General features: G+C 40.5%; 11 protein-coding genes across 11 annotated transcripts; 6 read left to right on the top strand and 5 right to left on the bottom strand. All coding sequences in view use genetic code 12, as the record gives it.

Annotated features, from left to right (window-relative positions):
- Positions 1-1,719: 1,719 nt before the first annotated feature.
- Positions 1,720-4,098, bottom strand: RJT20DRAFT_57366 (uncharacterized protein). The gene has a single exon (XM_064920771.1). It carries the CDS (start codon positions 3,805-3,807, stop codon positions 1,921-1,923), a length of 1,887 nt encoding a protein of 628 aa, XP_064772344.1. The 5' UTR covers positions 3,808-4,098; the 3' UTR covers positions 1,720-1,920.
- Positions 4,099-6,569: 2,471 nt separating this feature from the next.
- On the top strand, positions 6,570-6,908 carry RBP1 (peptidylprolyl isomerase; the record flags this gene model as incomplete). The annotated part of the gene is made up of 1 exon (XM_064921766.1): positions 6,570-6,908. One exon carries the CDS (start codon positions 6,570-6,572, stop codon positions 6,906-6,908), a length of 339 nt encoding a protein of 112 aa, XP_064772343.1.
- A 237-nt stretch (positions 6,909-7,145) lies between these two features.
- On the bottom strand, positions 7,146-11,103 carry RJT20DRAFT_57361 (uncharacterized protein). Its single transcript, XM_064920770.1, has one exon. The coding sequence runs from the start codon at positions 11,080-11,082 to the stop codon at positions 7,384-7,386; it is 3,699 nt and encodes a 1,232-aa protein (XP_064772342.1). The 5' UTR covers positions 11,083-11,103; the 3' UTR covers positions 7,146-7,383.
- Positions 11,104-11,969: 866 nt separating this feature from the next.
- Positions 11,970-12,983, top strand: RJT20DRAFT_57351 (iron-sulfur cluster assembly protein). The gene has a single exon (XM_064920769.1). The coding sequence runs from the start codon at positions 12,224-12,226 to the stop codon at positions 12,926-12,928; it is 705 nt and encodes a 234-aa protein (XP_064772341.1). The 5' UTR covers positions 11,970-12,223; the 3' UTR covers positions 12,929-12,983.
- A 621-nt stretch (positions 12,984-13,604) lies between these two features.
- RJT20DRAFT_57347 (uncharacterized protein) lies at positions 13,605-15,528 on the bottom strand. Its single transcript, XM_064920768.1, has one exon. It carries the CDS (start codon positions 15,329-15,331, stop codon positions 13,910-13,912), a length of 1,422 nt encoding a protein of 473 aa, XP_064772340.1. The 5' UTR covers positions 15,332-15,528; the 3' UTR covers positions 13,605-13,909.
- Positions 15,529-18,422: 2,894 nt separating this feature from the next.
- Positions 18,423-18,892, top strand: RJT20DRAFT_57334 (uncharacterized protein). The gene has a single exon (XM_064920767.1). The coding sequence runs from the start codon at positions 18,484-18,486 to the stop codon at positions 18,739-18,741; it is 258 nt and encodes an 85-aa protein (XP_064772339.1). The 5' UTR covers positions 18,423-18,483; the 3' UTR covers positions 18,742-18,892.
- Positions 18,893-19,522: 630 nt separating this feature from the next.
- Positions 19,523-21,241, top strand: RJT20DRAFT_57332 (uncharacterized protein). Its single transcript, XM_064920766.1, has one exon. The coding sequence runs from the start codon at positions 19,813-19,815 to the stop codon at positions 21,196-21,198; it is 1,386 nt and encodes a 461-aa protein (XP_064772338.1). The 5' UTR covers positions 19,523-19,812; the 3' UTR covers positions 21,199-21,241.
- Positions 21,242-22,229, bottom strand: RJT20DRAFT_57331 (uncharacterized protein). The gene has a single exon (XM_064920765.1). It carries the CDS (start codon positions 21,988-21,990, stop codon positions 21,286-21,288), a length of 705 nt encoding a protein of 234 aa, XP_064772337.1. The 5' UTR covers positions 21,991-22,229; the 3' UTR covers positions 21,242-21,285.
- Positions 22,230-22,469: 240 nt separating this feature from the next.
- Positions 22,470-23,101, bottom strand: RJT20DRAFT_118 (U6 snRNA-associated Sm-like protein LSm4; the record flags this gene model as incomplete). The annotated part of the gene is made up of 3 exons (XM_064915865.1): positions 22,470-22,748; positions 22,806-23,024; positions 23,099-23,101. 3 exons carry the CDS (start codon positions 23,099-23,101, stop codon positions 22,470-22,472), a joined length of 501 nt encoding a protein of 166 aa, XP_064772336.1.
- A 1,080-nt stretch (positions 23,102-24,181) lies between these two features.
- Positions 24,182-25,338, top strand: RJT20DRAFT_57325 (uncharacterized protein). The gene has a single exon (XM_064920764.1). It carries the CDS (start codon positions 24,314-24,316, stop codon positions 25,022-25,024), a length of 711 nt encoding a protein of 236 aa, XP_064772335.1. The 5' UTR covers positions 24,182-24,313; the 3' UTR covers positions 25,025-25,338.
- Positions 25,339-25,390: 52 nt separating this feature from the next.
- Positions 25,391-26,467, top strand: RJT20DRAFT_130290 (uncharacterized protein). The gene has a single exon (XM_064917708.1). It carries the CDS (start codon positions 25,638-25,640, stop codon positions 26,364-26,366), a length of 729 nt encoding a protein of 242 aa, XP_064772334.1. The 5' UTR covers positions 25,391-25,637; the 3' UTR covers positions 26,367-26,467.
- The last annotated feature ends 859 nt before the right edge of the window (positions 26,468-27,326 follow it).

Genomic DNA, 27,326 nt, shown 5'->3' with positions numbered 1-27,326 from the left:
TAGTTGCTAGCGAGAGTGAGAGTGAGAGTGAACAATGGGGCTCCTAGTGAGAGTTAATGAGGGAGAGTTAGGGACGTGGTGGTGAGGGAGAGGTAGTGAGGAATGTTAGTGAGGGAGAGTGAGAATTAGTGTGGAAAAATGGGGTTATTATGAGAATTAGTGATAATTAGTGAGAGAATGAGAATTAGTGAAGATTGAGGCTCCTAGTGAGAAGTAGTAAGAAGAATGGGATCAGTTAGTAAGAATTGGTGAAGAGGAATGGGGTTGCCAGTGAGAATTGCTAAAAAAAAATGGAATTGTTAGTGAGGAATGTCGCAAGAGAATATCCGAGAGAAATGCTAGAGAAAAAGTGGGTGGTGTTAGTGAGAGATATGAGCTATATTTACTGAGAGATTAGTGAGGAATTAGTGAGGATTAGTGAATAGTGAGATATTCAATAAATAGGAGCGAAGTTGTGATGGAACGATGAATGGATTGATGCTTTATATAAAGATAACAATAATGACCAACCAATATAGGCTCAATCCCGTGCAAATTGTCTAACCTCCTAAAATGATATGCTAGATGAAATTTCGGGGATATTGACCCCCATTGAGCTGCTATTAGTCGAAATGAATGGGTGATTATTGGTGGATCTTGGTTGGGTGATTTGAAAGACAATGAGGCAGAAGACAGAAAAAAAGGTAGGAAATGGTGAGAGTTCGGGAGAAAAATAGGGAAAGCAAAGTTAGCGAGAGAAAGTGAGTAATGTGAATTCAGGGAGATATAATTGGTAAGGACAGAGAGTATTGCGAGAGTGTTACTGACGGCAAAGAAAGCAGAGATATGTGAGATATGTCGTCGTGGAATACTGACATGAAACTAAGCCGTTAGTGAAGTCTCTGAGGAAGTCTCTGTGGAAGCTCGTGAGGGAGATTACGAGGAAACCAAGACAAATCCAAGAGGAATACCAGAAGAAAATGCTATACGGGGAGGAGGAAAATACAACGGGAACGACAGAACGAACCAAGCAAGCACATCCTAATAATCATATAATAGCCACCATTGTATATATTCATATTCATATTCATATTTATATTTATATTACAACGTATAGCTATCGCGATACTTATACTCCAATTCCCAATTCTATCATCTAAACAAAAAAATCAAATCTAGTAAATCAATGAATCCATTATAAACGCCATTATCCAAGCAAGTATTCTTCCCTTCCCTAGTTATAGCAACTCTTAGAGCTACCGAGAAAGCCCCAAAAAATCTTGAATAGCAATCTTACGGAATGCTCGCTAATCCTGTGGCAAAAGGCACTCTTCAGCGAGAAACACCGTGTTTTTAGCGAGATACTTGAATTGCTCGTTACCGAGACTTTGTCGCACCACCCCTCGTTGGAAAATAGGCCACAAGAGCAGTGTTGCAAGTGTCATTTTGCAACCGAAAAGTGGCTACCTTTCGGATGGCTTTAAGATATATGGAATGCAAAGAAATGGAGACACCTACCAATAGACAGCCAATCAGCATAAGCTAATCTTCGTGGGGAAGATGTGAGTCTCATGGCATTGATTTCACTCCCTGCCCCTTAACAACATCAGCGAGCGCTACCATATTCACGGGTTCCGGAATCCCGGTATGTGTGCAATTGCTGCAAAAATGATGGCAAAAAACGGAGGCAACAAGTGGGTGGCAACGTCACGGCAACAAATAACAGTTGGAGGTGGATTAGAGATTCCCAAACATAAATGAAGCCTCCCTTTCATTGGGTACTTCAATCTTGATGCGGGAACTAACATTTGTAGCGAATTGAAATATGGTTCCTGATTTAACAGCCAACCATACCCTCTCCTTTTTCGAAATACCCCCCCTTGGGTCACTCCCATCTTCTACATAACTATCATTTACAACCGGCTTTATTAAATATACATGTTACTCTAGGTTGTTATAATACTGCTCATGCTGCTGGTATCTCCGGCGTGCCCTTATGTGCTCACCTCTATCTTGGTAAGTGGACTCTCTCACGACATCATCATACGTAGGCAACTCCCCTTCTTCCTCACTATTACTGTTACTATTGCTAGTATTTGCATTGACATCTGCAGACTCCAATGAGTTCTCAAATGACTGCCGTACAGGGAGTGGAGGCTTTTCAACAGATGTCGAACTGGCACGCTTAACACCCGAACTGAGACTGGTCGTTCTTGGTAAACTTGGTTGTGAAGCATTGGAGTGCAATGTACTTGTCATATTTAATCCACTCAAGACCTTGATGTTTTCACAATCTAAGTTCACATATTTGATCTTCTTCTGACTCTCTCTCAGACTATTAAAATCCACGATCTTTTCGCACGAGAACCCTCCAACAATAGAGAGATTGTATCTCCTAGTAATGTTACAAGTCTTGAAGGATGGTGACAAGTGATCAGGCAAAACGCAGTTCTCAAAGTATTTCTTGGGTATTTCTAATTCGTAAACTCCAGCCGCTTCTATATCTACTCCTGTAGCAGATGATGATTTCATCTTCTTACAGTTCTTGAGATCGAATTTCAAATTTTTGTAGGTGTTATTACAAATTTGAATCACTTCTTCGTGTTGTCCCGTGTGAATTTCATTATACGAGCCGTCGGTTTCTAATACCGAGACCAATGTGGTTGAAGTTAACTCGATCTTTAATCTTTGCAAGTATACGACTCCCAAACCATTACTGTCTTCGGGTCTACCATATTCACTCAAGGTATAACGTTGCGGTTTTTGTAAGGATACCAAATATAATTTGAAGGATGGAGTCTTCGTGGGAATCAAGAAAGCCGGATATCTGAATCTTACCTCAAATGAGAATGGAACATCCTTCGACTGAATTTCTGGATAGTAGGAATGAGGGCCTGGTTGCTTATAAGGCACAGGAGGCAATTGCCCATTGATTTGAGGGCCAGCATCAAAGAGTTTTTGAAAAAATGTTGGTTTCTTTGGTGGAATATTAGGTGTCTTTGGCAAAGTTTTCTTTTCTGTAACTTGTGGTGGAATCTTGACTCCAACAATCTCGGGAATTCTATCCTTAAATATGAGTTCTTTTCTCACAAATACCTCCCTATATTCCTCGTACTCCCCTCTATCAATCCGCTGAAAATGACTGTCCAAATCTAATGGCAAGAAGATAAATGGGTCATATGCTCTTAGATTGGTTTTAAGAAATGATGATCTTTTACAAGTGACTTTTATGAAATAACGGACACTTGCGAAATCGCCGATTCCTGATAAAGATGGCGGTAATTGTGTGGTTACGTGGTAACTCTGTTGTTTGACCTGATTTCCATTGCCTTGATATGCTTGCCTGATTTCATTGGAAATGTTCTTTATCGACGATGTATTAAAGTTTCCGTTGTTTATGATAATATTTTGTGATGTCTTATTAAACTGAATTCTGTTAGTTATACCCAGTAGCTTCACACAAGAGTTATTCAAAGGAATTTTAAATTCAAAGGGATAAGTATAGTTCCCCGGGGTGAGTGTGAATTCCTTTGCAGAAGACACTTGTCTGATGTTCTCAGGTGGAAATACAATCAGTGTATCGTAAAGCACTTTATGAACATCTTGGATATATCTGTCTTTGCGGTCACGGTCTCGAGGATTCCTCTTACGCTGAGGAATCCTGAGTTCAGTTCTGGAAACACCTTCGAGCTTCACTTGAATGTAATTTAATGAAATGGAGCTGGTTACCACAAGAGTGACAGTTCCTTTAATAATGTCGTAATTGGTGAAAGTTCCACCTGTGGTTGAACGGTCGATCTCTACAATAACGTCAGAAGATGAACCCATTATGTTGTTTTAGATTTTTCTTTTTAATATTGTCGAACCTTTAATGTTGTTATAGCGATCGGATAATCTCGATAAAGCACCAATAACACGAAAGAGCTCTTCTTAGCCAGAATCTTCTATAATGCAACGAACCCGACTTTAAAATAACAACACCTTCTTGTATGAAACTTCAGGGCCTTTTTGAGCTGCAAATCTGGAGTCCACGATGCCAAGATATCTATCTGTCAAAGATCGATGAGATAAAGAATAGTGGTGAGATAACAACGAACGATGAATAATGACAACGTTGGATTGGGTTTCGATGCTGAATATGTGCCTTTTGATATGCTAGTTCGCTCCGAATTACTTGATATGTACTGAATCCCTTGTAATTCCGTCTATAAATAGGACTTCTTGCGCCCCAGCGAATGATAAGTTACCGTGATTACAGTTATTCTTTACTGAGTAAAATGCTACTCAGGAACTCAGGAGACTACCACTACCCCGATACTTTAGCTGGTTCTACGGTGAAAATTGCAAATTCTACAGTGCCAGTATAGCCAGAGACAAATGAGCCGTGTCAGCAATATTCTAGTTATACTATTAGTCTTTAAAGTTAGACCACACTCCAAAAGAACGACTCACCAATGTCTTATTCCACTGTACTAAATCAAGAGCCGCTGTTAAAGCCTCGGAATTAGCGCCTGTATATGGGTGGTAGAAATGATTATTTGCACCCATAACGCAGTAGTGTAACACGATGTGCCAAAGGGTTCCCTCAAGATAGTATTCCTTATGAAGTAAGATTGGAGGATTGGGAGAAGTTGGTGACCCGTTGTAGACAGGCATTGCCCGATGAGGCAAAGAGCGGGATGGAGGGTGGTTATTGTAGCAGGGTTTTGTTTGAAGAGTCTGTGGGGAGAGGTTGCCGTTGTGGCTGAGATGAAAAATTGGGAGAAGAAGCTGGCTGTGCCGTGGGGTTGTGGGTGATTAGAGGGAAGTTCTGTGGTAAGAAGAGTGTAATGTGAATGAAGTGAATGAGGTGAATGAGGTATCACTGAAAATGCAGCGAATTGAGAGAGAGTCTATGGAAAATGGGTATTCTATTAGAGTATTGAAATTTATGATAGTACTGATAGTACTCAATTATTGCATTATTCTTATGTTCATTAATAATTTATAGGTGCAGACCGATGTCAATAGATAGGTACGGCCCTCATTTCGGTTGTACTTCAAAAATTAGCAACTTTAGGTCTCACCGTTCTCGGTTTTTCCCAGCCTGGCTTCATCTTATCAGCATCCACACCCTAATTAAGCAGGCCTCTATCCTTCTGTGATTTTTCACCTCCATCCGTATATTCGGCGTAATACAGGATTCGCCCGAAATCTGCAGCATCGCTATTTGCGGCCACAGCCTTGGAACCGCAGAGATATGCACAAAAAATGCCTGCAAACCGGTAAAACAAGCTGTAGAGTGGTAATATAGTGGGCTCAGCAAGGGCAGGGCATATGCGCTTGCGATGGAGGTAGGAAACGTTGGCATATGTTCAAATCTGGGGTAGTAATAGCACAATAGCAAGTATATTATAGTTGAGGGTGGTGGTACTGAATGGTAGGGGCTTGCTACGTCATTGTGCATGGGGATAAATGTGAAAAATGAATGTGTGTAGTGTATATACAGCACGGAGTTGTGTTCTCTTAGGAGATCACACGGAGATCACAGGGAGATGTCGCTAAATTGTTAGCAATCGTCGCTAAAAATTAGGGCGATAAACGACTTGTCGCTGGGAATGAGGGCTTGTCGCTAGAAATAAGGGCTTGTCGCAGGAGTTTCTCGCTGGGAATGTTCAGCGAGAGACGGGGTGAGTAATGCTAGTTTGATATAATGGAATTGATAAAGCTCTTTCAAATATGTAATATTATTCTGAAGGATGGCAGTGGGGTAGTTGGGTAACCGGCTAGGTGAGTATCTTGCTGTCAGATTTAACCAAAATTCGTTCAAAATGACAACCCATCATTTAAAGGTTTACGCCAAGAACTTAACTCATCACCATGAATCCAATCTCACTTCAGTTGGTTGTCCCAACCACTATCTTCTCAGTTATTTTTTCTTCATTAGAGGAGAAATGGTGGTATTGTCTCCCTTGGAAACATCCGAGCCGCAAATGCATTTGTCGCTATTCTCACGATTCTCACTAATCAGTTCTCACTATGCTCACTAATGAGCTCTCTCATTCCTGCTCATTCCTGTCATTTCCGTCATTTCTGTCACCATTTTTCTGTCATTATTTTACCTTCTCGCTGCGGAATCACCATTTTTCACAGTACCATCCACAATTCATAGCTCATTTTCCATGGGAGCAGACAAGACAAGTTCATCCACCATTAATATATAAATATATATGCTACTACCTAGACCCTCAATACAACTACCAATTACCCACCAGCATCTCACTTACTCTCCTTCCCCAATTCCCTATCCCCCATTTAGCAGTAAAAGAACCCACCACCACCACACCACAACCCACCGTCCTGCACAATTCACGACATTTTCAACCGCCATTGTTGATCCTGCACACAACTAACCCTCCGTCGTTCAGCAAATTTCCATTGGTGCCTTTTAAAGACGAAGAACTCTTCTTTCTTTAAGAATGTTGGCCAGTTCAGTGATAAGAACACCCGCAAAGAATCTCGCCTCCATCGGTAAATACTCTCGTGTGTCTTTAATCGCAAACTTCGGCCAAAAACCCCGTTCGAACCGCTTTTTCTCCAACAGTATAGCGATGTCTGCTCCTGCTACTACCCAGATTGAGGTGTTACAAGAAGGTGACGGAAAGACTTTCCCAAAAGTCGGTGACTTGGTCACCATCCACTACACCGGAACCTTGGAAAACGGTAAGAAATTCGACTCTTCCCGTGACAGAGGTAAGCCATTCCAATGCACCATTGGTGTTGGTCAAGTGATCAAGGGTTGGGACACCGGTATCCCAAAGTTGTCTTTGGGCTCTAGAAGCAAGTTGACCATTCCAGGCCACGAAGCTTACGGAGACAGAGGCTTCCCAGGTTTAATTCCTCCACAAGCCACCTTGATCTTCGATGTTGAGTTGATTGGTATCAATTAATTGATATCAACTTATGGTAATTGACGACGAAGAGAGAAGTTTGAGAAATGTCTTTGAAGTGAAATTGATCTGTAGTTCAATTTAGTTTGACTCAATGGCATCAAAATTTGAGAGATTGGGCAATTAATTGAATTCTTCGGGTTCGGTTTGGCTATTTCTAGAATCTCGGCTTTTTTTGAACGTTTGATGTCGGTTTGTTTTATATAATATGCCAAGTTAATAAAGACTCACCATGATTAGTAATAATGGTGAAAGTTATCCAGCAAGACAACGTAAAAGTCTATTAGTTCTATGAAATAGTACTCCGTAGATATAGCATCTATTTAGCAATAGATGTTTGCAATTGAGCTGAAAGGAGGAATCAATCGTTAATCGTAAATTTTTAATTGTACTAAAGACTACAACAAAAAGTATAATACTGAAAAATTAGTATCTCCTATTAACAATTATCACTCTTAGGTATGCTATGTATTCTCTAATTCAAATTCACTTTCTCCGCCTCTTCTCTACTCCAGTAGAGCTTTGAGTCCTTCACAACTATTTTGTCAGAAACAGACAAAGTAGGTAATGCTATCTTGTAGTGAACATCATACACTTTGAACGAGGGAAGTTGGACTTTGTCACCAACTTGTGAAGTGGAGGCATAGAATTCCATGAAATGACGACCAAATGGAAGAACTGGGAATGGAGGCTGCTTCAAAGGAACTATGTTTCTAACATCCAGGAAGTCCCATTGTTTGTCTTCCTCTTCAGAGCCCATGGTTGTAGTAAAAGTAAAGATACGAGGAGTAGGATTTTCCAAAATATAAGTCAACTTGACAGCGTCTTTATCCTTGTCGCTCTGTTCTGCGGTTAAAAGCACTCTAGGATCAGAAAGAGGAAGAGTGATTTCCCATTCAGCACTCTTGAACTCATTCACAGTTCCATTTTCTCGTTTCCAATTGATGGATACAGTGGTAAGAATAGGAGCATTTCTATGTGTCAATCCATTCTTACTATTAATAGTAAACAACTGGTTGATCTTTCCATCCTCGGAATGCTTGACTTCGCCCACCTGTTCCACATTCAATTCTGCATTCTTTGATTTGATGATGAACTCAGCACCAACGATTTCAAGTTTGCTATGTGACGTATTCAATTGCTGGTAGAGATCAACTACCGAAAGACTACCTAACCACAATCTGGATGCAATTGGTAATGAGGATCCGCTCGCTTCCGAGCTTGAGGATAAGATGAATGGTGACGGCATATCAATGGAGTCAGTTCTATAGCGGGGGCTTATTATATAGCTGCATTGGAACGGGAAATTAATTAATGGCAAGGAATGAATAGCTGTTTCATAGAGAGCAACGTCATCTTCCACTTCTTCTCCTTCCTCGTCATCCTTGTCCGATTCTTCAGTTACTAGCGTTTTTAGATCAATTAAAATGGTGCTCTTACTATTTGAAATTCGTGAATTTATCGAAGTCGGTGGGCAATGAACGTAAACATTCAAATGATGGACTTCGGTTGCTTCGTTCTTTGACTCTACAAGAGATTGCAAATCCAAAGGTTCATCGTCTTTCAAATTGTCCCAACTGGCTTGGGTAGTAATTCTAGATGCAAATTGCTGATCATTCTGATCAGGCAAAACTGTGATTTTTGGAGAAAGTAAGATCTTCTTATACCTGACTCTTTGGCTCTTAGGATGCTTGAAGGTGATGCTGAACGGAAGGGCAACTTTCTCGCCTAATATTAATCCACCAATTGTAGATGAATCCAAAGTAACATTCACATCTGGTTTGAGAGGAAGGAAACGAAGGGAATGAGGCACCCTTCCATTCAACCTGACTGGTTGTTTGGTCAAGCGGCCATTAAGCAAACGATAAAACACCGCATGGTGTGCAATAGATCCCTGAAGCCTATCTTCGTAGGTATGATCTTCAATCGTCTTTAGCGTTATACTCTTTTTACCATCCAGGATTTCCATCAGCAGGTGGATCTTAGCTGAGACCACCTGGAATGGTCCAGAAGCTTGAGAAAGTTGCTCAAATTGAATAACCTTCATGAAATGACCCTCATAAACGGAAGCCTTCAAATTGCCTGTTCCAGCAAGAGTGCTTTTCTTGTCTGAAGTCTGCAATTCCACTTTACTAATCACACTTTTTGGTTCCTCGACTTCGTCGTTATGGGATAAGAGCACGTTCTTGAATTCGGCTCCGCCTTTCTTGCCATCTAAACGTTTATAGGTGATTTCCACCTTGTTTATTACAATCTTGGCGTCAACATCCTCTGGTAATATCTTCCTTAATGAGGTATAGTCGACTTTGGACTTTAAAACAACTTGTGTGATGCAGTTATCGTATAAATGAGCTTCTTCTTGGAAGTTCTCGTTTAGCATCAATATATCCACATTAAAGAATTCCGTAGAAGAGTCTTGAGCTTCTACGTCAATTTCTGAGGCAGAGTCAAGCACCTCATTAATAGGAAATGGCTTGATGTTGGTGAGTAATGGCGTGCAAGTAGAAAGCTTGAGGATTGTAAAAAGCTCATTTTTTGCATCTTTGGATGATGCATAGCAATGGGCAAGTTTTTGTAATATGACACCTGCAATTCCTGGCCATTGGACAGACGTAGATATGATCTTGTAGGATCTTTCGTAGTAGCTGACTGCATCTTCCAAGTCGCCCAAATTGAAGTACTCTTCAGCTATTAGCCAGTTCAAATACAGCAACATGGGTTCAAATGTCTCTCCAAGAGTTGACTGGTTACTTGGAGTAAGTGAAGCTATGGAAGAATTGAGCAACTCAATCTTGTGTTGAACCACATCTTTGGGGTCTTTGTATTTGTATAAGTAGTTGAAACGGCTTTTTGGTGTTTCGCTTGGGCAGCGTATGTTTTCGCTAGCCTTTAGGAATACCAATCCAGGATTGGTTATTACATCGAAACTGTAGGCTTCGTTAAACTTTACTCCGCCAAAGAATCCTATTATGTTAGAATTGTTCTTAGATTTCTTCTTGAGTACTGTGGCATGAGTGCTTGTTACAATAGACTGAGGTATTAATTTCATCAATTCGGCCAACCATTGGTATTGAATAGAGACCCAGTTGCTGTCTATTACATCGAATTTGTCTTCCAGCACACTTAAGACGTTAGCAATGTGAGCTCTATGCTTTTTCAATGCCGAGAGTGGTTCTTCTGTGGAGAAGTATCCACGGACAATATGAAAAGCCAAAATGTCCAATAATGTTCTGAATTGAAAGTAAAGATTCAAGTCATGATCCGAGATTGTGGGTAAATCTATGAGTTTATTGTGGAATGTATCTCGTACGATATCCACCAAGTTCTGATAAGCAACTTCCAATACCTTCAAACAAGGTTCTAGATTATGTGGACTGATAAACTGGTCGATGACCGCAAGCTTTATCAAGTTCCTTGTTTCTAAGAATTTCGGAGAAATCTCGATTTGAGTATCTATCGACTGAGTTGAAGGACAACTATAGTACTTCTTGTGTCTCTGTTCGATCTTGTACTTGATCCCCGAGTAATAGTCCAAAGCAAGATTCTTCAAATTGGACAAAAGAGTGGAGATCAAGATCTCAGCATCACGAGCTAGCGTGATAGGCGAGTCATGTAAATAAAGCAATCCCGTAAGTCTTGGAAGCGATGTCAATTGCCGGAGTTTATTGATTCTCTCGTCATCATCATTAGGATCAGCTGAACTCGATACGATGATCGCTACAAACTTGATATTCTGCTTAAGACAATGCTGTTTCAAGGCGTTGATCTGTGCTGCCAATGTGGCATCTTCTACAAGATCCGAGGGCAATTGGAAGGTGGAAACGTATGCAAATGGTAGCTTGGATATGTACTTACCAAACCATTGAGCCGTAAGTATTCCATTGGGGAAGATATCGGACTTCTGGTTAAACGGCGAGAAAGCCGAGTGTTCATTAGAGCCACTGGACTCGCGGAGAGGTACCTTTTCCTCTCCTTCTACAACTTCTACTATATACTTTGTACTCAGCAATCGGTTCTTAATGATTGAATTATCCCATATCTTATTCGCTATATCGAACTGATGGAGGAAACGACGTAGACTCTTAGTTACGTCCGAATCCACGAGAGATTGCGGGAAATGAAACTTGATGAACGGAGCCAACTGCTGGAGGAACAATTGGTCGTAGTTGTCCATTTTAGCTATGTTTTGTTGGAGAAGAAGTGGTTATGAAGAGTTGTTAATTGTGATTTAGTGAAATTTAAGGCGGCTTTATGGGGATGGTATTACTGCGGTGTGGGAGTAAATGTGGTCGTGTAGTGTATATAGGTTACAGATGGGTATGTTAAGTATGGAGTGATATAAGGGAGTAGGTTGAAATTAGGTGGAAAGGTGGTAGTTGAGGTATAGTAATAGTGGTGAGAGTGTGTAGCAGCTGCCAATGGGAGGTATATTTCAAATAAGTTTTCCTTTTACCATTTACTTCGTTTGAATGAAGTTACACTATACTAAATGGGTTGGTATGGGGAGAGGGTTCATATGATATCACGTGATATATATACAGCGCTACCAATGGAAATGAAAAATTAGTGGTATTATATAAGCAATATTGTCCATTCCCCAGATGTGCTGACTAAGCACCAGCTTCAATTCGGTATAATCATGACAAATCTCATAGTTAAGAAAGTTATATCTTTCTTTTCTTGTAAGTAACTACTTAGTGTTGGCTATTGTTGTACGTTTCAAGAGGAAATAGTAAGTAAGAGCTGTCTAGTTGCTGTTACGATAAGTACTGTTGTTTTTAGGGGGACTCTTCAGCTTTTTTATTAGGACTTCTATCTGTTATAGTTGGTATCATAGCTATTATAAGTAGTAGTTTTAAAGGTTCTTTTGGCTTACATTGATTAGAAGAAACTGGTTCTTTCACTGATTTGTTGTCATTAGTGGTAGTGGTACTTGTTCTTTTTGGTTGTTGCTAAGAAGAAATTGGTTCTTTGACTGATCATCATTAGTGTTAGCGGTTCTTTCTGTTTGTTAATAAGAAGAAGTTGGTTCATTTACTGATTTTTAATCATAAGTATTAGTGGTACTGGTTCTTTTTGCTTGTTAATAAGAAGAAACTGGTTCTTTTCGCTTCTATTGACAAGAAGAAAGGAGAAAACATAGAAGAGTATTAGCTTTTTCATTATCTGCTTCATTACCTTCTTCATTTTTAATCTTCTTCATTGCTGATATTGGATCCTTTTCCATTGTCAATAAGAAGAAGTTAAAACCAAAGAAAGACATCTGAAAATCGGCTTATCGATCATATATTATCATCATTTGATTCACACTAAAAATGTCAGACCCGATAAACGCCAACCCTACCATCATCGATGTGGCTAATCTTCCAACAAGAATAGGCAATAATGGTGCCAACTCAGTTGATGGTTATGGAAAGAAATCCAAACAAGACGAACTACTTGAAAAAGTGCTATCGCTTTCTCTTTTGACACCAGAATTCTCTAGAACTTCATCGCTTCCAGATGCTTCTACAGTTCCAGATTTGGTCTCTGATGTTGAAATGGAATCAAGCACAGACGACGAGCTTGTAGACGAAATCGACGAGGAATCATTGTTACAACAGGCCGCTGAAGCCGAGGAAGAAGACTTGATCGACGAACAAGAAATATTCGATCTTATCGCTACGATCTCCGATCCAGAGCATCCTTTGACTTTGGCCCAGTTGGCTGTAGTCAATCTTCATGACATTAAAGTGACCCATGGTGCTAACAAATATACCGATATCTCAGAGGTATTGATTAGAATAACGCCAACAATCACTCACTGCTCTTTGGCCACACTTATTGGCTTGGGAATAAGAGTCAGATTGGAAAGAAGTTTACCGCCACGGTTCAGAATCAGGATTTTGATCAAAGAGGGTACTCACCAATCAGAGAATCAGGTAAACAAGCAGTTGAATGACAAGGAAAGAGTGGCTGCAGCTTGTGAGAATGACCAGTTGTTGAGTGTTATTCTGCAAATGCTAAGCAGTTGCAAATGAGAAGAGGTATTTGATGGCAGAGTATTTAACGACTTCCATGCATCAATATCTGGATAGTTTAGTCGGACAGTAATATATAGAGGATAGGTATTTATATGTTGGGTGCCATTTCAACATGTGTATATATTGAAGGAAATCTTGGAACATAATATAAAGCTTGCATTTCGTGATTCTGTGGAGATAGCATGGCTACAGCAAGTAAGAAATTCAATTAGAAATGAACGAGAACACCAGTTCTTAACTCTTCTCTTTCTGTTCAGATAACGAAAACAGATTCCGACCAATGATCAGTGTCCAAAGGTACAGTATTACACTCTTTGTCTTCTTGTCCTCATGGGGTATATTATGATATATTAAACTTTAAACTTTAAACTATAAACTATAAACTATTAACGAAACCAATGGGATATACAGAATCACCATACGTGAAGTGAACGGGTACTAATACAAAAAGACAATAATAGATGCATCTATCTGTCTACAAGCGAGGGTGTAGGACCAAATGAAAGAACTGAAGAAAAGCGGAACGGCTATTATTACCTACTGCTGACGGTTATAGAAGTCTCTGGCAGTGGTTATTGTGGTTTTGGATGCTAGATAGCAGACAACCTTTTGAGCTGAAGTTTGGAAATGACGTGGGTGCAGTGTATTGTTCATGCTAGTATGATGATGAAAATGGGATGAAAATCAGATGAAGCATTGGAAATGGTGCTACACCTTGCAAGTGGTGCTGGGTTCTATTATGATGATCTTGTATTAACAATAGTATATCGAGATAGAAAGATAGATAGAACGTAGGTGAGGCAAAGTATCTAACTGGTTACACCGTATCTATAGGAGTCTATACCCCTAGTACAATGAAGGTAGTATACTAGCACTCATCCTGGTTTCAAAAGTCTTTATTTCGAATCATTGGTTTCTCTACAAATCATCCCTATTCCATCCGTTCTCTCTTCCAATCCTTATCCTCATGTTTCACTTTCATCTGGTAGCTGATACTGTCAGGCACAAGGGCTTCACCTTGGCATAGTCCATGATCATCTGGGTAGTGTCAATAATAATGAACTTTAAGATTCTCTTCTTGATGAAATCAAGATATTTGACCCACTTGTCGTTGTAACCAGACTTGTTGTTATCATTCACCACTATGGTGAGTAATCTTTCGGTAATAACCAATAACCTGATCAAATGAACGTAGTAATCATACTTATCTTTCTGGTTGTCGAGTCTTTGTTGAGCACTCAAGGCTGGCAATGCTGCCAAAGTTGGAGAACCAGGGTGACCTGGTGTGCCGAAGCGATGCTCATTAACCTCAGGAGACCAAGTAGCACTAGATCTTCTTCTTGAACCTACTGAGGAATTGGTAGTGAGTGTGGTAGAAACACTGTTTCTGTTGTTATTATTGTTATTGGTTGAGTATGACGAATCACGGGAGACATTCAGACTGAGCAGGCCAGCAGATTCACGATGTTTCTTGATCTTGTTGTAGATTCTTGACTTGCCCAAGATACTGTTCAAAGCCTGGTCATTGCCATTTGCTCCAGCACCGTTGTTATGAGCTAACGATCCATTGGCGTGGGTAATGTTTCCATGAGAGTTGGCGGCACCATTAGGATAGTTATTAGAGGTGTTGTTGGCATCATCCGAGTTATTGTGTCCCATAAGAACCAGGAAGCGCTTTCTTGGTACCAAGAAATCACGAGTATTGGCTGTGAAACGCTTGGAATTGGTCATGGTAGGAGATGGAGAAGAGTATGAAGGCGTACCATTGGCACTGAAAGCCTTTTGAGATGCAATCGACGACTGGTTGGATGTGATTCTTTTAAGATTGCCATGTCCATGTCCGCCATTTGGAATGTTTTCTTCGTCTTCTTCTCTTAAAGCAGAAGAATGTGCCGAGAATCCCAGGTTGGATAACATCGACGGACTGGCACCATTACTGGAGCCTCTTCTAGCTGTTGGGAATTCATAGACTTTATACGCAGCCAAAAGCTTTTCATAGTAGCTCAATGTGGTTTCCACATTGACTGGTTGATCTGCATGTGATGTGAGGTCCTGCTCTATCATATTATTGATTTCCTGGAGCATTGTGGTCTTGATTTTAATGTCTTTGATGGTCACATCTCCCTTAATCCATACATCGTATGGGAACACTACGTTCGGGATGATTTCAATGATCTTCTCGGGAGGTTCTAGTCTGAGCGGTGGGTCCTGGGGGAGCACAAGCTTGGGGTCGTCGAGGTTGAGAATGTGTGTGAGGAAGAGACAGATGATGTTATACTTTTTTGCATCCACTGGGATTGAAAGCAGGAGCCTTTGGAAGGGCTGTGCCACATCATTTGGGTGTTGTTGGTGAGGGTGAGTGTGAGTTTGAACGGTTGTGTCGACGGCGTTAACTGACATGGTTGCGGCGGTGGGTTATTTAGGCTTGAAGGTGGTCTAATAAATATAAATCAACCACGGATAAAGACGTTTCCTGATGGTTATTGATATTGTTTGGGTGCAATGTCTGAAAAATAAATGTCTTTGAGAGATGACTGTCTGAAAGGGCACTGCGTCAAAATAGAGTCGGTGACTGCCTTATTGATTGATTGATTGATTGCTGGTGCTGTAGCAGGTTCTGATATCGGAGGTGCTGCGAAACGATGGTCCACGGATGAAAACCGGTGATTTCTGTGGATTGAATGGTGATATGGAAGGCAGGTATAACTCGGTTGTTCTACGCTGTTTTCTGGTGCGATCGTGTTTCAACAGGAGAAGGGGATCGGGGTGGATACACTAGAATCGAAAATTGAAACTAGATAGGGTGGAATCTTGGAATAGCACTCCTTAAGATGCGGATGCTGGTGCTGTTATATAGTTTCACCCTCTGGATCTGGCCGTTCTTATTCGTGGCAAGTCGGATGTGATTTCTGTTTTGTCTTGTCCCTGTCTGACTGAAACGAACGCAGAAAATATTAAGTGCACGGGATTTTAAAGTTACTAGCGTGTCTGCGTCGGGGGTTGCAATCGGACACGGCTGGGATGCTAACTGGTAAAAGGACACTGGCAGTAAATACAAAAGAACAGAAGTAGCAAAATACTCAAAATCTCTAGAATAACGCTGCTTCGTGGCAGAACAGCATATGTACACAAATAAATATTCCCAGATTTATATATACTCTATCGCCCTGCAAACCACAGGTCGGTATACGATTCCTCTGTTGTTTATTTGGCTTGTCAATGTTTGTCAGTAAAACGCCTAATCCGGTGGCAGGTGCAGGTCCGACCAACTATAATATTGCAGTAATTAACTGTGAGGCTGTTCGCTGTGTGAACCCCTAACCGGATATGGATATTGAATTTAGGCCGTTGTTGGCTTGGAAGTGGTTACGAGGTGGTCCCAATGTTGGACGGTGGTTGGAGGAGGTTGGCTACCTTGGTTGCTTGGTACGGTAGCAATTGAGAGTACTACAAAGTGTCTCTACGTGTTCTTCTGTTGAGAGCATAACCACGAAAATGAGACGTAGTACAATGTTATTATTGATTCAACAATATTGTTATTATTATGATTAAGGCTATTTACATTATTAATAAAGGTGCTAATCAATGCCAGTCTCGTTCTCGCAGCATTTTTTCTTTCTTTGCAAGTAACTAACTAGCACCGACGTCCAAATCTGTTCGAAGGAGGCGTTCCAGGGAGCCCCCAACGCTCAACAGGGCGCCAAAGATTTGCAGTTGTGCCCAAACTAGCATTGACTATTGCTACACCCGAACTTTAGCCATGTACGTATCATGTAGTGTTTTGTAGTAGACCTTATCACAAGAAACTCTTGCTAGGTCGATCTGCCAGACCCTTTACCCATTTGGAGAACACCATTACCAATTTGGGGCATTTTTCGCCAGCACGCTTATGCATGCTAGCGTGTCCGCTGACATTTAGCGCCTCGAAAATCATGCAGACAGGGTCCATAGGTCACGTGCGCCGCGGGTCGGAAGTGGTCTTTCGGCCTGTATGACAGCGGTCCTCAGGAGTTAAAATAGAGGGTTGAAACCGAGGGCACTTGGTAACACCATGGTATGTCTGTACAGTGTAGATTGAATGTTGACGAAGGGTTGTGATGGTGTGAGAGTAAGCGAAGGAAGTTTCCTAGTCACCGTGTAAGAGGCTCTGTTCACTGCCTTGACTTGAGAGGTGCTTCATGAAAGAATTACTGCTTTCAGTAACAAGTTCAACCAAAGGTTAACTGGCTTAAATTCGCTTGCACATGAACGGGTGCGTTCAGCACGGGGTGGAGTTACTTCGGGAAACATTGTGTTTTATAAGCATGATTGCCAGTTGGAGTTAACATGAGTCAGTCTTCATATGAAACAGGGGCTCGCTATGTTCACGCCAGAAAATCAATAGTTGAGTTGTAATTCGTAGTTAGACAGCCGATGCCCTGGGATCCAGATGCCCTCACTATCAAACTTTGAAACTAGCTAGGTGGCTGCAACATTTCTAATCGAACCATTAGTATATTAGCCTATGGTTATCATCACAATGGCCCATTGTCGGCGGCGTATGTGCATCTACTGTCGGGTTTCTGTGGTTTGTTCGATTCGTCTTCGCTATGGTGCCACCCCCATATACAGAAATTAGGTTTTGCTTCCCATTTACTGCAGGCAAAGTATCGACCTACTTCAAGTGATTTATTTGAAACGGTACCTCGACAAGGTTCATTCCGTCTGCATCCTGATTTGGTTTAGTGTTTTAGTTTGATCCGGAATGTGTCTCCTGTGCCATTGTCGATGATTCGGTTGCCTTGCCCGTCAGCCGAAGAAGGGCGTACCTGTCGCCAGACACCGCGTCTTTGCGTTGGCGTTATGGTGTTTATTTTATTGTGCCTGTATTAACTTTTCTTGTCGTTGTCATTTCCTTGGGGTGCTGCCATATAGGTTGCATGGTTAAACGGTGTTGGTCAACAAGGGTCTTGCCATTGTTGATCGGTGCAGATTACATAAGCTCAATAAGGTTATCGTGGGGAATGTGGAATGCTGGAACACGAATTATTGTATGGACAATGAAATGTAAGGTGGTCATGGGTGTAGGATGATGATTTTGGCGAGATCTTCTGATTCCGTGTTCTGTTACGGGCGGAAACTGGTGTAATTTAACGGATCTGATAATAGAGGTTCATTGGAGTGGTTGGTGATGTGGTCACGTGACCTGTTTTTGATAACGATTTTTGAAGGTGAATCCAATGGAAATCAGCCGTTTGAATGTTGATGATTTTATTTGGACGACATGCTGGTTCGTTAATCTCATGGGGACAAGAGGAATGCTTCTCGTATGATTTATAAGAAAATTCCATTACCATGAATATGGAAAATGTATTGAAATGAAAAAATGAAAAATCGACAATTACAATTACAATGAGAGACACTAACAAAAATAACGACAACAACAAAAATATCAACAACAACGAGAAAAATCAATCGGAATGGTGGTAATGCTTGTTGTCGCACGCGCGCTCGGTGCATTGACCTCTTTTTCGCGCTGTGATTATGTTGTTCTGCCACCGTCTTCTCGGTAAATGTTACAACGGTGCCCCTGGAGCCCAGAGGGGGGCAGAGGGGGCCAAAGGGGGCTCTTCTCCTCAGTGTTTATTTCTTCTTTATTCTTTTGTCGATCGGTATTTTCGCCGTATTTTCTGTTCTCTCCTCACAGATTAGACGCACATTCTCTCGCTATTTTTCAATATTTCAATATTTCGTCTGTCTCACTGTCTGTGTCATTGGTTTCGTCTGTGTCATTGACTTCGTCTCGTGCACTATTTCATTATTTTCACTAGTCGCGGGTCTCACTATTTTCTGGTATTTCCTGCTATTTTCTGGTTATGTTTATTCTTTTCCTCGTCCGCTCACATACAACTCCGTAAGCGAATGTCTTCTCATAACAGCACCGTTACTGACCCAACTCCTTGTGACCACACCACTCATATGTTGTTCTCATCTCTCGGATTTCCACTTAATGCTCTTCCTCAGTGACTTCTCACAACGGCCCCATTTCTATCTCCTTCTTTCAAAATCTCTCCCTCCCCTTCTCTCTTCTTTCTTTCCCAGAAACTTCTCTGTCCCCAGCAGCTCCCCCTGAATGAATGCTCACTCTTTTTTTCTCCCTCTCTCCCTCACACACACACAAACTCTCTCTCTCTCTCCTCCCGAATTTCCCGCTAAAGTCTCTCACAAGTCTCACAACTCTCACAGTCCCCACAAGTCCCCACAGACTTCACAAATCTCACAATTTCACAACTCTCATCACTGCACTCTGATAACTTACTGACATCTTCTCTGTCTCTCCGGCTTCTCGCTATCCACCGAACGAAGAATTACCGATGATTGCTAAAATACTGAGAGTAACAGTCACCATTAACGTACTTCAATTATAATTTATAATAGTTTCTTTCCTTCATTTGATATCTCTTCTTGTATATTTGTTATATAACGTTACTTTATACATTGTTGCAAATAAATTGTTACTACACTACTACACTGCTACACTGCTACACTGCTACACTGCTACACTACTACACTACGATACTGCTTCTCATAGAACTGGTCACAAGAAGAACACCTCTGTTTAGATCGTGTTGCATTCTCATTAGTTGATAGTCTGCCCAGCTTCCCATACATTAACATTATTTGCCCTGATTGTTATCTTATCACATTTGGCACTTTTGGCACTTTTGGAGCATTGTTACCCATCGTTCTTCTTCATCCTCGTCAATTCACACATAAAGACCAGCTCTCTTCATATAACATAACATCACATAACATCATATCCCATCACATCATATTCCATCATATTCCATTATATCCCATTATATCCCATTATATCCCACCACATAACATAACACCCACCAATGTTCTCAGGAAAAAGACCCAAGTTCGCCTTTGATCTTTCCATCAACGAACTTTCCAACATCCCCCAGATTAGCGGCTCGTCCTTCATCGATCTCCAGATAAGAGACAGCAAGAAGAAAATCCCTGCCCTCAAGGCTCCTCGAATCGGTAACGGAATCTTCCTGAAAGATGAAATTACCAATGAAAAGTCTGGCCAGGACTCGTCTGGTCGTACTTCCACTGAAATGAGTAAGAGCGACTCCGTCGGTAGCACATCGACAACACCTTCCGGACATGTTTATACTACAACTTCTCGGAAGAAGATCCACAATTTCAAATGTGCCTACAATTACAAGCTTAGTTGCAATTTGAAGTTCCCATTGAAACGTAAAGACAACTTGATTGGTAACAAATGGCTTGTTATTAGAGCCTTCTACGTTAGTGAAGTTCATAAGTCCCACTCTGGGGACCATTCACACGGAAACGATACTCATATCAATGATGAAGGTAGTACTCACACCCAAACCGTCGAGATGGGAAAGGTAGAGATAAATCTTGCGGAATATTTGAACTTTAAGGAGCCAGTAACGTCCAAGTACTTACTAAGAGATGCTAAGATTAATGCCATCTTGAGTTTGACTATTTCCTTGAGAGAATTGCCCAGTAACTACGACTTCCACACTCAGCTTCAAATCCTGGACGCTCCTAGCCAATCCAACGCTTCTACGACAGCCACATTAGGAAAGCTCAGCAAAACCAAGACAAGAACTGTCAACAGTGGCCTGAATACCTTCACTGTGCCCGAGTTCGAGAGAAAGAATGTCTTTGGAGGTATCCATACTGTGTTTTCGGAAAGTGGAACTCCACCTCCTTCGAATCCTTCTACGCCTCCTCCTGTACCGCTGGAACTGTCGACGTCATCAGCCTCGAGCGAAGATTCAAATGATAGGAAAGGACAGAAATTCTTACATGCTAAGACCGAGGGTTCTAAAGGCAGAACACTGTCAGGAACTCTTGGTAGACATACATCATTCGTGGGTAGAAACAAATCAGGCGCTGATAACATTCTGAATATCACAGCGCACACAGGCGTGAACAAATCCGGAGTCATCATGGACCCAATAGTCAGTGCTTTGTATAGTAAGATTCTTGAAAGCACTTGGGACCCAGAGTTACAACCCCTTCTCGATTACTATCCAGAAAAGTGTATTAAGGATATCTTTGATAATCCCGATAATCCCTTGGGACGTAACCCGAAGCTTGCAACCAAGCTTGGCCATTGGTCAAGTGAACTAGGAGACGGCGACGACACTGTTAGAGAAATTAATGGTTTAATCAATGAAGCCAATGTAAGAGAAGACCTTAGAAGCTGGACCGTTGACGTCAACAGACTCAACGCTATATAGAGCTGGCCTGTTGATAGTAGGCTATTACTGGTATCACTCACTAGAGAGGTAATGAATTCAATATCATCTATTAGTTATATTATGAATCTAACTAGGAAGTGTTTCAGTACCTCTATTGCCTTTATTTGCATTTCCCTTGTGTCTTAATCTTGACGCCCTGGATAAAACCAGAGAACGGTGATTGGAGCCAGATATGTCGCCTCTATCACCACTATGAAACCGGTTCTTAAGTTTCCTGCCGCTTTGCTCAATGTGATCCAAGAGGTCACAAATAAGCGTGCTTAATTGGAAGTCCAAGTCGGGAGAGCGGACGTTGGAGTCTTCATCGCTCATGCTGAGGTCGACGTTCGTGTCTATGTCATAATCTTGTGAATGGTCGGAATATGATACTGGGGAAATTGACGCCGACGATAGCGCCACACTGCTTCCAGGTGAAGGGAAGGGGTTCTTCAGTCTGTTACCCGTTGAAATCTTTTTTGGCATGGTGAAATGATGTGATTTCAAAGGCAGAGAGACATACGGCAAATGGTTATGATAATCGCATTTCACATGTTCACTGAAAGCATTCCGGCAATCCTCTTTATAGCAGCGGAAGCGTCTTGTGTCGTAGCAGCCCTTGAACATTCCCCAATTGAACACTCCTAGCTGGTTAATATTAGCGGTTTGTTCTGTGAATGACTCTTTGAATAGAGACACAGGGTGGAATGGTTGAAGTGGGCATTGTACACAATTGTCTGGAGCATTTTCATTGCCAAAGTCTTTACTAAAGGGCGCTTCTTGCGAGGAGTTCATGTGGAGGGAACAAGGCTAATTAGCACCGAACAGCTAGCAACGAAATAGCAAATATGGACCCTAATGCTTCACCCTGTCCCTTCTGTCCAAAAGTGAAGAATATAGTAAACTTATTCTAATTATAATCTGGCGTTTAATTAATTGCAAAGCTGCGAAAACTTGCTTCTTCACCAAATGATAAGAGGGGTCTGTGGAAGAGAAAGGTGATTCAAACCCAATAGTCTCTGTGAAGATACTACGACAATGATATAACTTTTAACTATAATACAGGTATATGCTATTATTATATATAATACACATACATAACAGTCTTGAGACTGGAAGAACCCGTAAAGGCACTTCGGGAGTAGAATTTATGATATACCCACTAGTTAGAAAAAAATGACGATATTATAGGGACCGTGAAATGAGTGAAATAAATGAAAAATGGACATAATCATGACATTAATTTGGGATTTCCATTAGGAACGGAAAAGAATCTACGATTGTGCTTGCTGTGGTTGTTGTTGGTTGTGACCTTGGTTCTGGTTTTGATTGGAGTTTTGGTTCTGGTTGTAGTTACTGTTGTTACTATTGTTATTGTTAAAGCGGCGGCCAGAGTTATTGTAGTTATTTCCTCCATTTCTGTTTCCTCCTCTTCTGTTATTGTTGTTGTTGTTATTGTAATTGTTGTAGTTGTTGTTTCCTCCTCTTCTCTTCTGGAACTTGTTTCTCTGTTCCATGTTCAAGATATTCTGTTCCTTGGCGTAATCCATGATCTAAAGCTGTTGTTAGTATACCCGCTGGCGAAACTGAATTCGATGTGCTATACGTACTTCTTCTGGTAATCTCAAGTATTTGATGTGGTTACCTCTGATGTAGATTTCTGGGAGCTTGACGAACTTTTCTCCGTCGGCAGATGTCTGAATGACGTTTTTCAACGTCAAGTTCATCCATGAATCACAGTTCACCAAGTCTCCGTTCAAGGTTTCTCCATTCTTCAATTCTATCAAGATTTGCTTTGTCTTGGCTGATGTTAACAAGTATAATGGCAACTAAAATTCGTGTTAGTAATCCGATTTTTTGCTGAGTCCATGACCCGTGTACAATTGTATCCATTCTCACATACCATTTTGGCTTATCTCTCTATCAATACCAATATCAACTAGCTTATAGAACCGTCTCTTAAATATGAAGTATTCCGTTCAGAGTTTTCTTCGGTGCTTAGAGGAGTTGAGCGTGCGCACGACCCTCTGGTAAAGGTGGTGTATATAGTAGATAGGATGCAGCGGCACGGGTCCCGATAAGTTTGCAACTTTGGGGGGTGTGAAGGAGGGGAGAGATAAGTGTTATTGTGGAAGTCAGTGAATAGGGCTGTTCGGAAGAGAATTTGAGGTTTAGTGGGTAGAGAGATGATGAGAGGAAGTGGGAAATTGATACGAGTCAAGGGGTTTTGTTTTTTATTGTTTGTTTTATTGTTTGTTGTGTTATATTGAAGTGCCAGCAGGCGGTGGTTGCGTTTTCTCATTACCAAATGAGAGTATAAAATAAGATGAGAATCTGACCAACGTTGATTTCTGAAATGGTAGTTCAAACATGTGAAGTGAACTTTTTATTCCAAGAACACTGGAAATGAACTATAATGTGATGGAAATTACTAAGGAAAACCGATAATCATGAAGTGTACTATTTGCATCAGGAATCGTATAATCACAGCTTCGTAATTTTCCATTGCTCAACCCCTATATTACCTCGTATATCTTCTTTTCTACGAAAAATTGCCGAATTACTGCGAATATTAGACCACTATAGAGATATCACTGCTCATACTTCCCGAGTCATATCTAACTGCAAAACTAAAACACATCTTAAAATACATCTTGCATTACACCATAAACCACCCCATAGACCATTAAAATTTCGTTCCATTTAAACTCCTCGGCTCTTGGCAACAACCCCATAGATACGACCCACACGTCTTACCAATTTTGCGATCAAATAGATAAAGCTCCGAGTGCGGCCACATACTTATAAATATATCAAAAGTACATTTGACACATACATTTATGTCCATGTACATTAATAATAATTGCCATTTACACTTGAATAACAATAATAAAATCTAATCATATATAATTAAACCTTATTGCAATTCAATTCTCATATTGGCCATAAGACTAGCTTAATAGTATCTTCCCCAGATCGGTTCTACATATACAAGAAATCACACAAATTCATTTGTAATCTAAAGATTTCGATCCACATCTAGCAACGATAAGGGATATTACACTTAGAAAGATAGCTTCAAGACAGCTCCATACTGACAGATATATACCGAAAACAGATGCCGGTAACAATTGCAGATTTGCCGGACGAAGTTCTTTCCTTGGTATTCAAGTTTCTCAATACAAACCAATTGAAATCGCTTCTAGTATTCCCTCAACTACGTTCTATTGTTAACGATCATCTATATGATAATAGCAAGTATGTTATCTATTTCGATGACAGCAAGTTGGAGGACTTAAAAAGCGTCGAAGAGGACATGAAAAGACAACTGGAAAGCGAAATGCTTCGCAGTTTCCACCAGCATATAGAAGAAAATGAAGGCTTTGATGAAGGTTATGCCAGCGACTTCGAAATAGTGATGGAGGATGACGATGGCTATTCAACGCCAGTTGAAGAGAGCGTAAGCGAGACGGATAAAGACTTCCCGGGTTTGAGGATTTCACATCTACTGAAGTTTGATAAATTAGTAGGACATGTATCTAAGTTCAAGAATTTCCAGGTCAACATTTCGATAAGTCACTTCACAGAGATCATAGATCGCTTGGAATTTTACAAGGATTTGATTCTAAGTATCTTTGAAAGTCAAGCCGAAAGCCACGATGGTAAATTCACACAAAAAAATATCAAACTCTTGATAAGGTTGAACTACTCCTTGAATTCATTTAATGATGTCAAGGATTGTTTGATGAACATTGATAAAATCACAGAATACTTCAATCGGAGTGGCGAGAACCTCGTTCAAATAGATTTGGATTTGAATAAGGAGTAGCCGATAGAAGTAGGTATATCCACTAAAGAGGACCCTATTGTTTGGGCTCTACTGTAGTTTTGTCTACATAATATGTAACCGGAGCGATCGGCTATTGCCGTGAGCCAGTTATGACCAAGATATAATGACGGGCATTCAGCGTTCTTTACACTGGATCTCAATTACGAATTCCATGGAACAAATACAATCATTTACGAATTTTCACTATAGCATACCTAATATAATGATAATTTACATGAATTACGTGTAAAATCTAGAGAATATCATGCTGTTTCTTCTAATGATCTTATCTTTACGTCTCTTACTAAGCAAACTTCATTTAATATATAAATATATAGACATATATATTTATCGATTATAATAATATACAGATTTCATTGAAGTTACACCAAGAATCAAGTCACTACTCCTATTCCATCCTTCTACAGCCACTCTAATACTTATCAACTTGCAAGTCTACTCATAGTGTTCTGTGACCACTAATCTTCTATGCACATTTTACCCCGGATTTTGATACTCACTCACTCACAGAGTAGATGAGTTGGGACCTGAGAAGTGTGATACTACAAGTATTTACTAGAGTAGACAACACATATTGATCAGGCTTTTCGATATGGTGTCAATAGAAGACTTACCGGATGATATCATATTAAGAATTCTCGCTTTGCTTAATATGGAGGGGTTGAAGAACATGCTCAGAGTACCGGGGTTTGACAAGTTGGTATACCCTTTGTTATTCCAGAGAGCCCAATTCGTGATAGCAATTGACGATAGGATACCAACAGCAAACAAGAAGAGACGTACTGAGACGATAGAATGGACTAATACAGAATTAAACCAGTTCAATAGCTTGGATCAGTATATAGAAGAGTACGATTTCTTCCGGTTTGATCCTCGGTGTGAGGGCCTTTATGCCTTGCTTGAAGAGGATCTCTCAGGAGGTGATAAAATACCTCTTCTCTACCAAATAGTTGATGATAGGAAGACTTTGAAAGGATTAGGGTTGTCCAAATTGGCAAGTCAACCTGGTTTGGTGAAGAATATTTCTTGTTTTGAACATTTTTGCATCAGCATGAATTACAAAACACGCAACAGCGATGACCTTATCGAGAGATTAGAATATTTTAGTGATATAGTGTCAGAGATATTGAAAGGCCATAGAAATGGAAGGGGAAAGAACATCAAGCTTGTTGTCCGAGTTCCACATTTACGGGAGCCCTTTTATCCACCAGTCGGCGTTTTAAAAGATTTGAGTAATTTCTTCAAAGACAAAACAGAAGAACACCAGATTGACATCTTGATAGAAATTGACCGGTCTGGAGTAATGCTGAGAGAACGATAAGAAAATATAAGGGAATATGTGGCTTGAGAAAACCTAAAGTTATTAGTTTAAATAAAAATCATTGCTACAGTCTTTAGTTATGTGCAATTAGTAACCACGACATACGGATACACGAAACAAATGTAGAAAACGGAATTCATTTAAACATTAGATTTGATGATTACGACCCTTTTACAAAGTTACTTCTCCTCTCTAGTGGCTGCAAAGCTAACTTCTACTAAATGTCATATATATATATATATCAACAATATGTGGAGCAAAGAAACTCGGGATTTTTCGCTGAATTCCGTTTCAGATTCAAATGATGAAACCAAAGAACGCTCCTTTAGCCGCATCATGTTTCGGCTAATAAGAACAATAGATATAGTATATAGACAAGAAGTCATAGATAATATAAAGGAAACCAATATAGAGAGAGAAGTCATATCTAGAAATGAGATCTGAAGCCCATAGCCATCCCCACTGACAGTTCCTTTGTTTCTATTTATAGCTCATCGCAGCCAAAATCTTATCACAACGAGAAATATGAGAAGACCATCAAGAGAGGATGATGAAGTTGGAAAGGAGACATTGCGAATGAAGACATGGGCACTACGAACTACAAGCTACAAAACAAATGGAAATGAGCCAAGGCAATTGAAGAAAAGAAGGCTAAGTCTTATAACTTCCCATGATTTATCCCTTGTGTGTCTACGGCATCATTTTCAAGCACTTGCATGTATATTACCTACATAATCCACGTATACGTGATTTACTGAACAAAGCCATAGAGAGGGAGATAGAGGGCTAGCCACATGCTATATGAGCCATGTAGGGGTAAGTTAATAAATAACAGTTAAAATAACAGTATAACTTCGGCGAAGTTTGGGAAAGATGGTTCGGGTGGTCACTTTTCGGTCTGGTACTTGTATCAATTGATTGGTTTCTTGATATCTTATCCGTCCCGCCAGATTTTCAATG

This window comes from Scheffersomyces xylosifermentans, assembly GCF_036884685.1.
Source record: "Scheffersomyces xylosifermentans strain CBS 12540 chromosome Unknown RJT20scaffold_7, whole genome shotgun sequence".
Classification (NCBI taxonomy): Eukaryota; Fungi; Ascomycota; class Pichiomycetes; order Serinales; family Debaryomycetaceae; genus Scheffersomyces; species Scheffersomyces xylosifermentans.
The sequence above is the reverse complement of the archived record's forward strand: the minus strand, read 5'-3'. Positions and strand labels throughout refer to the sequence as shown.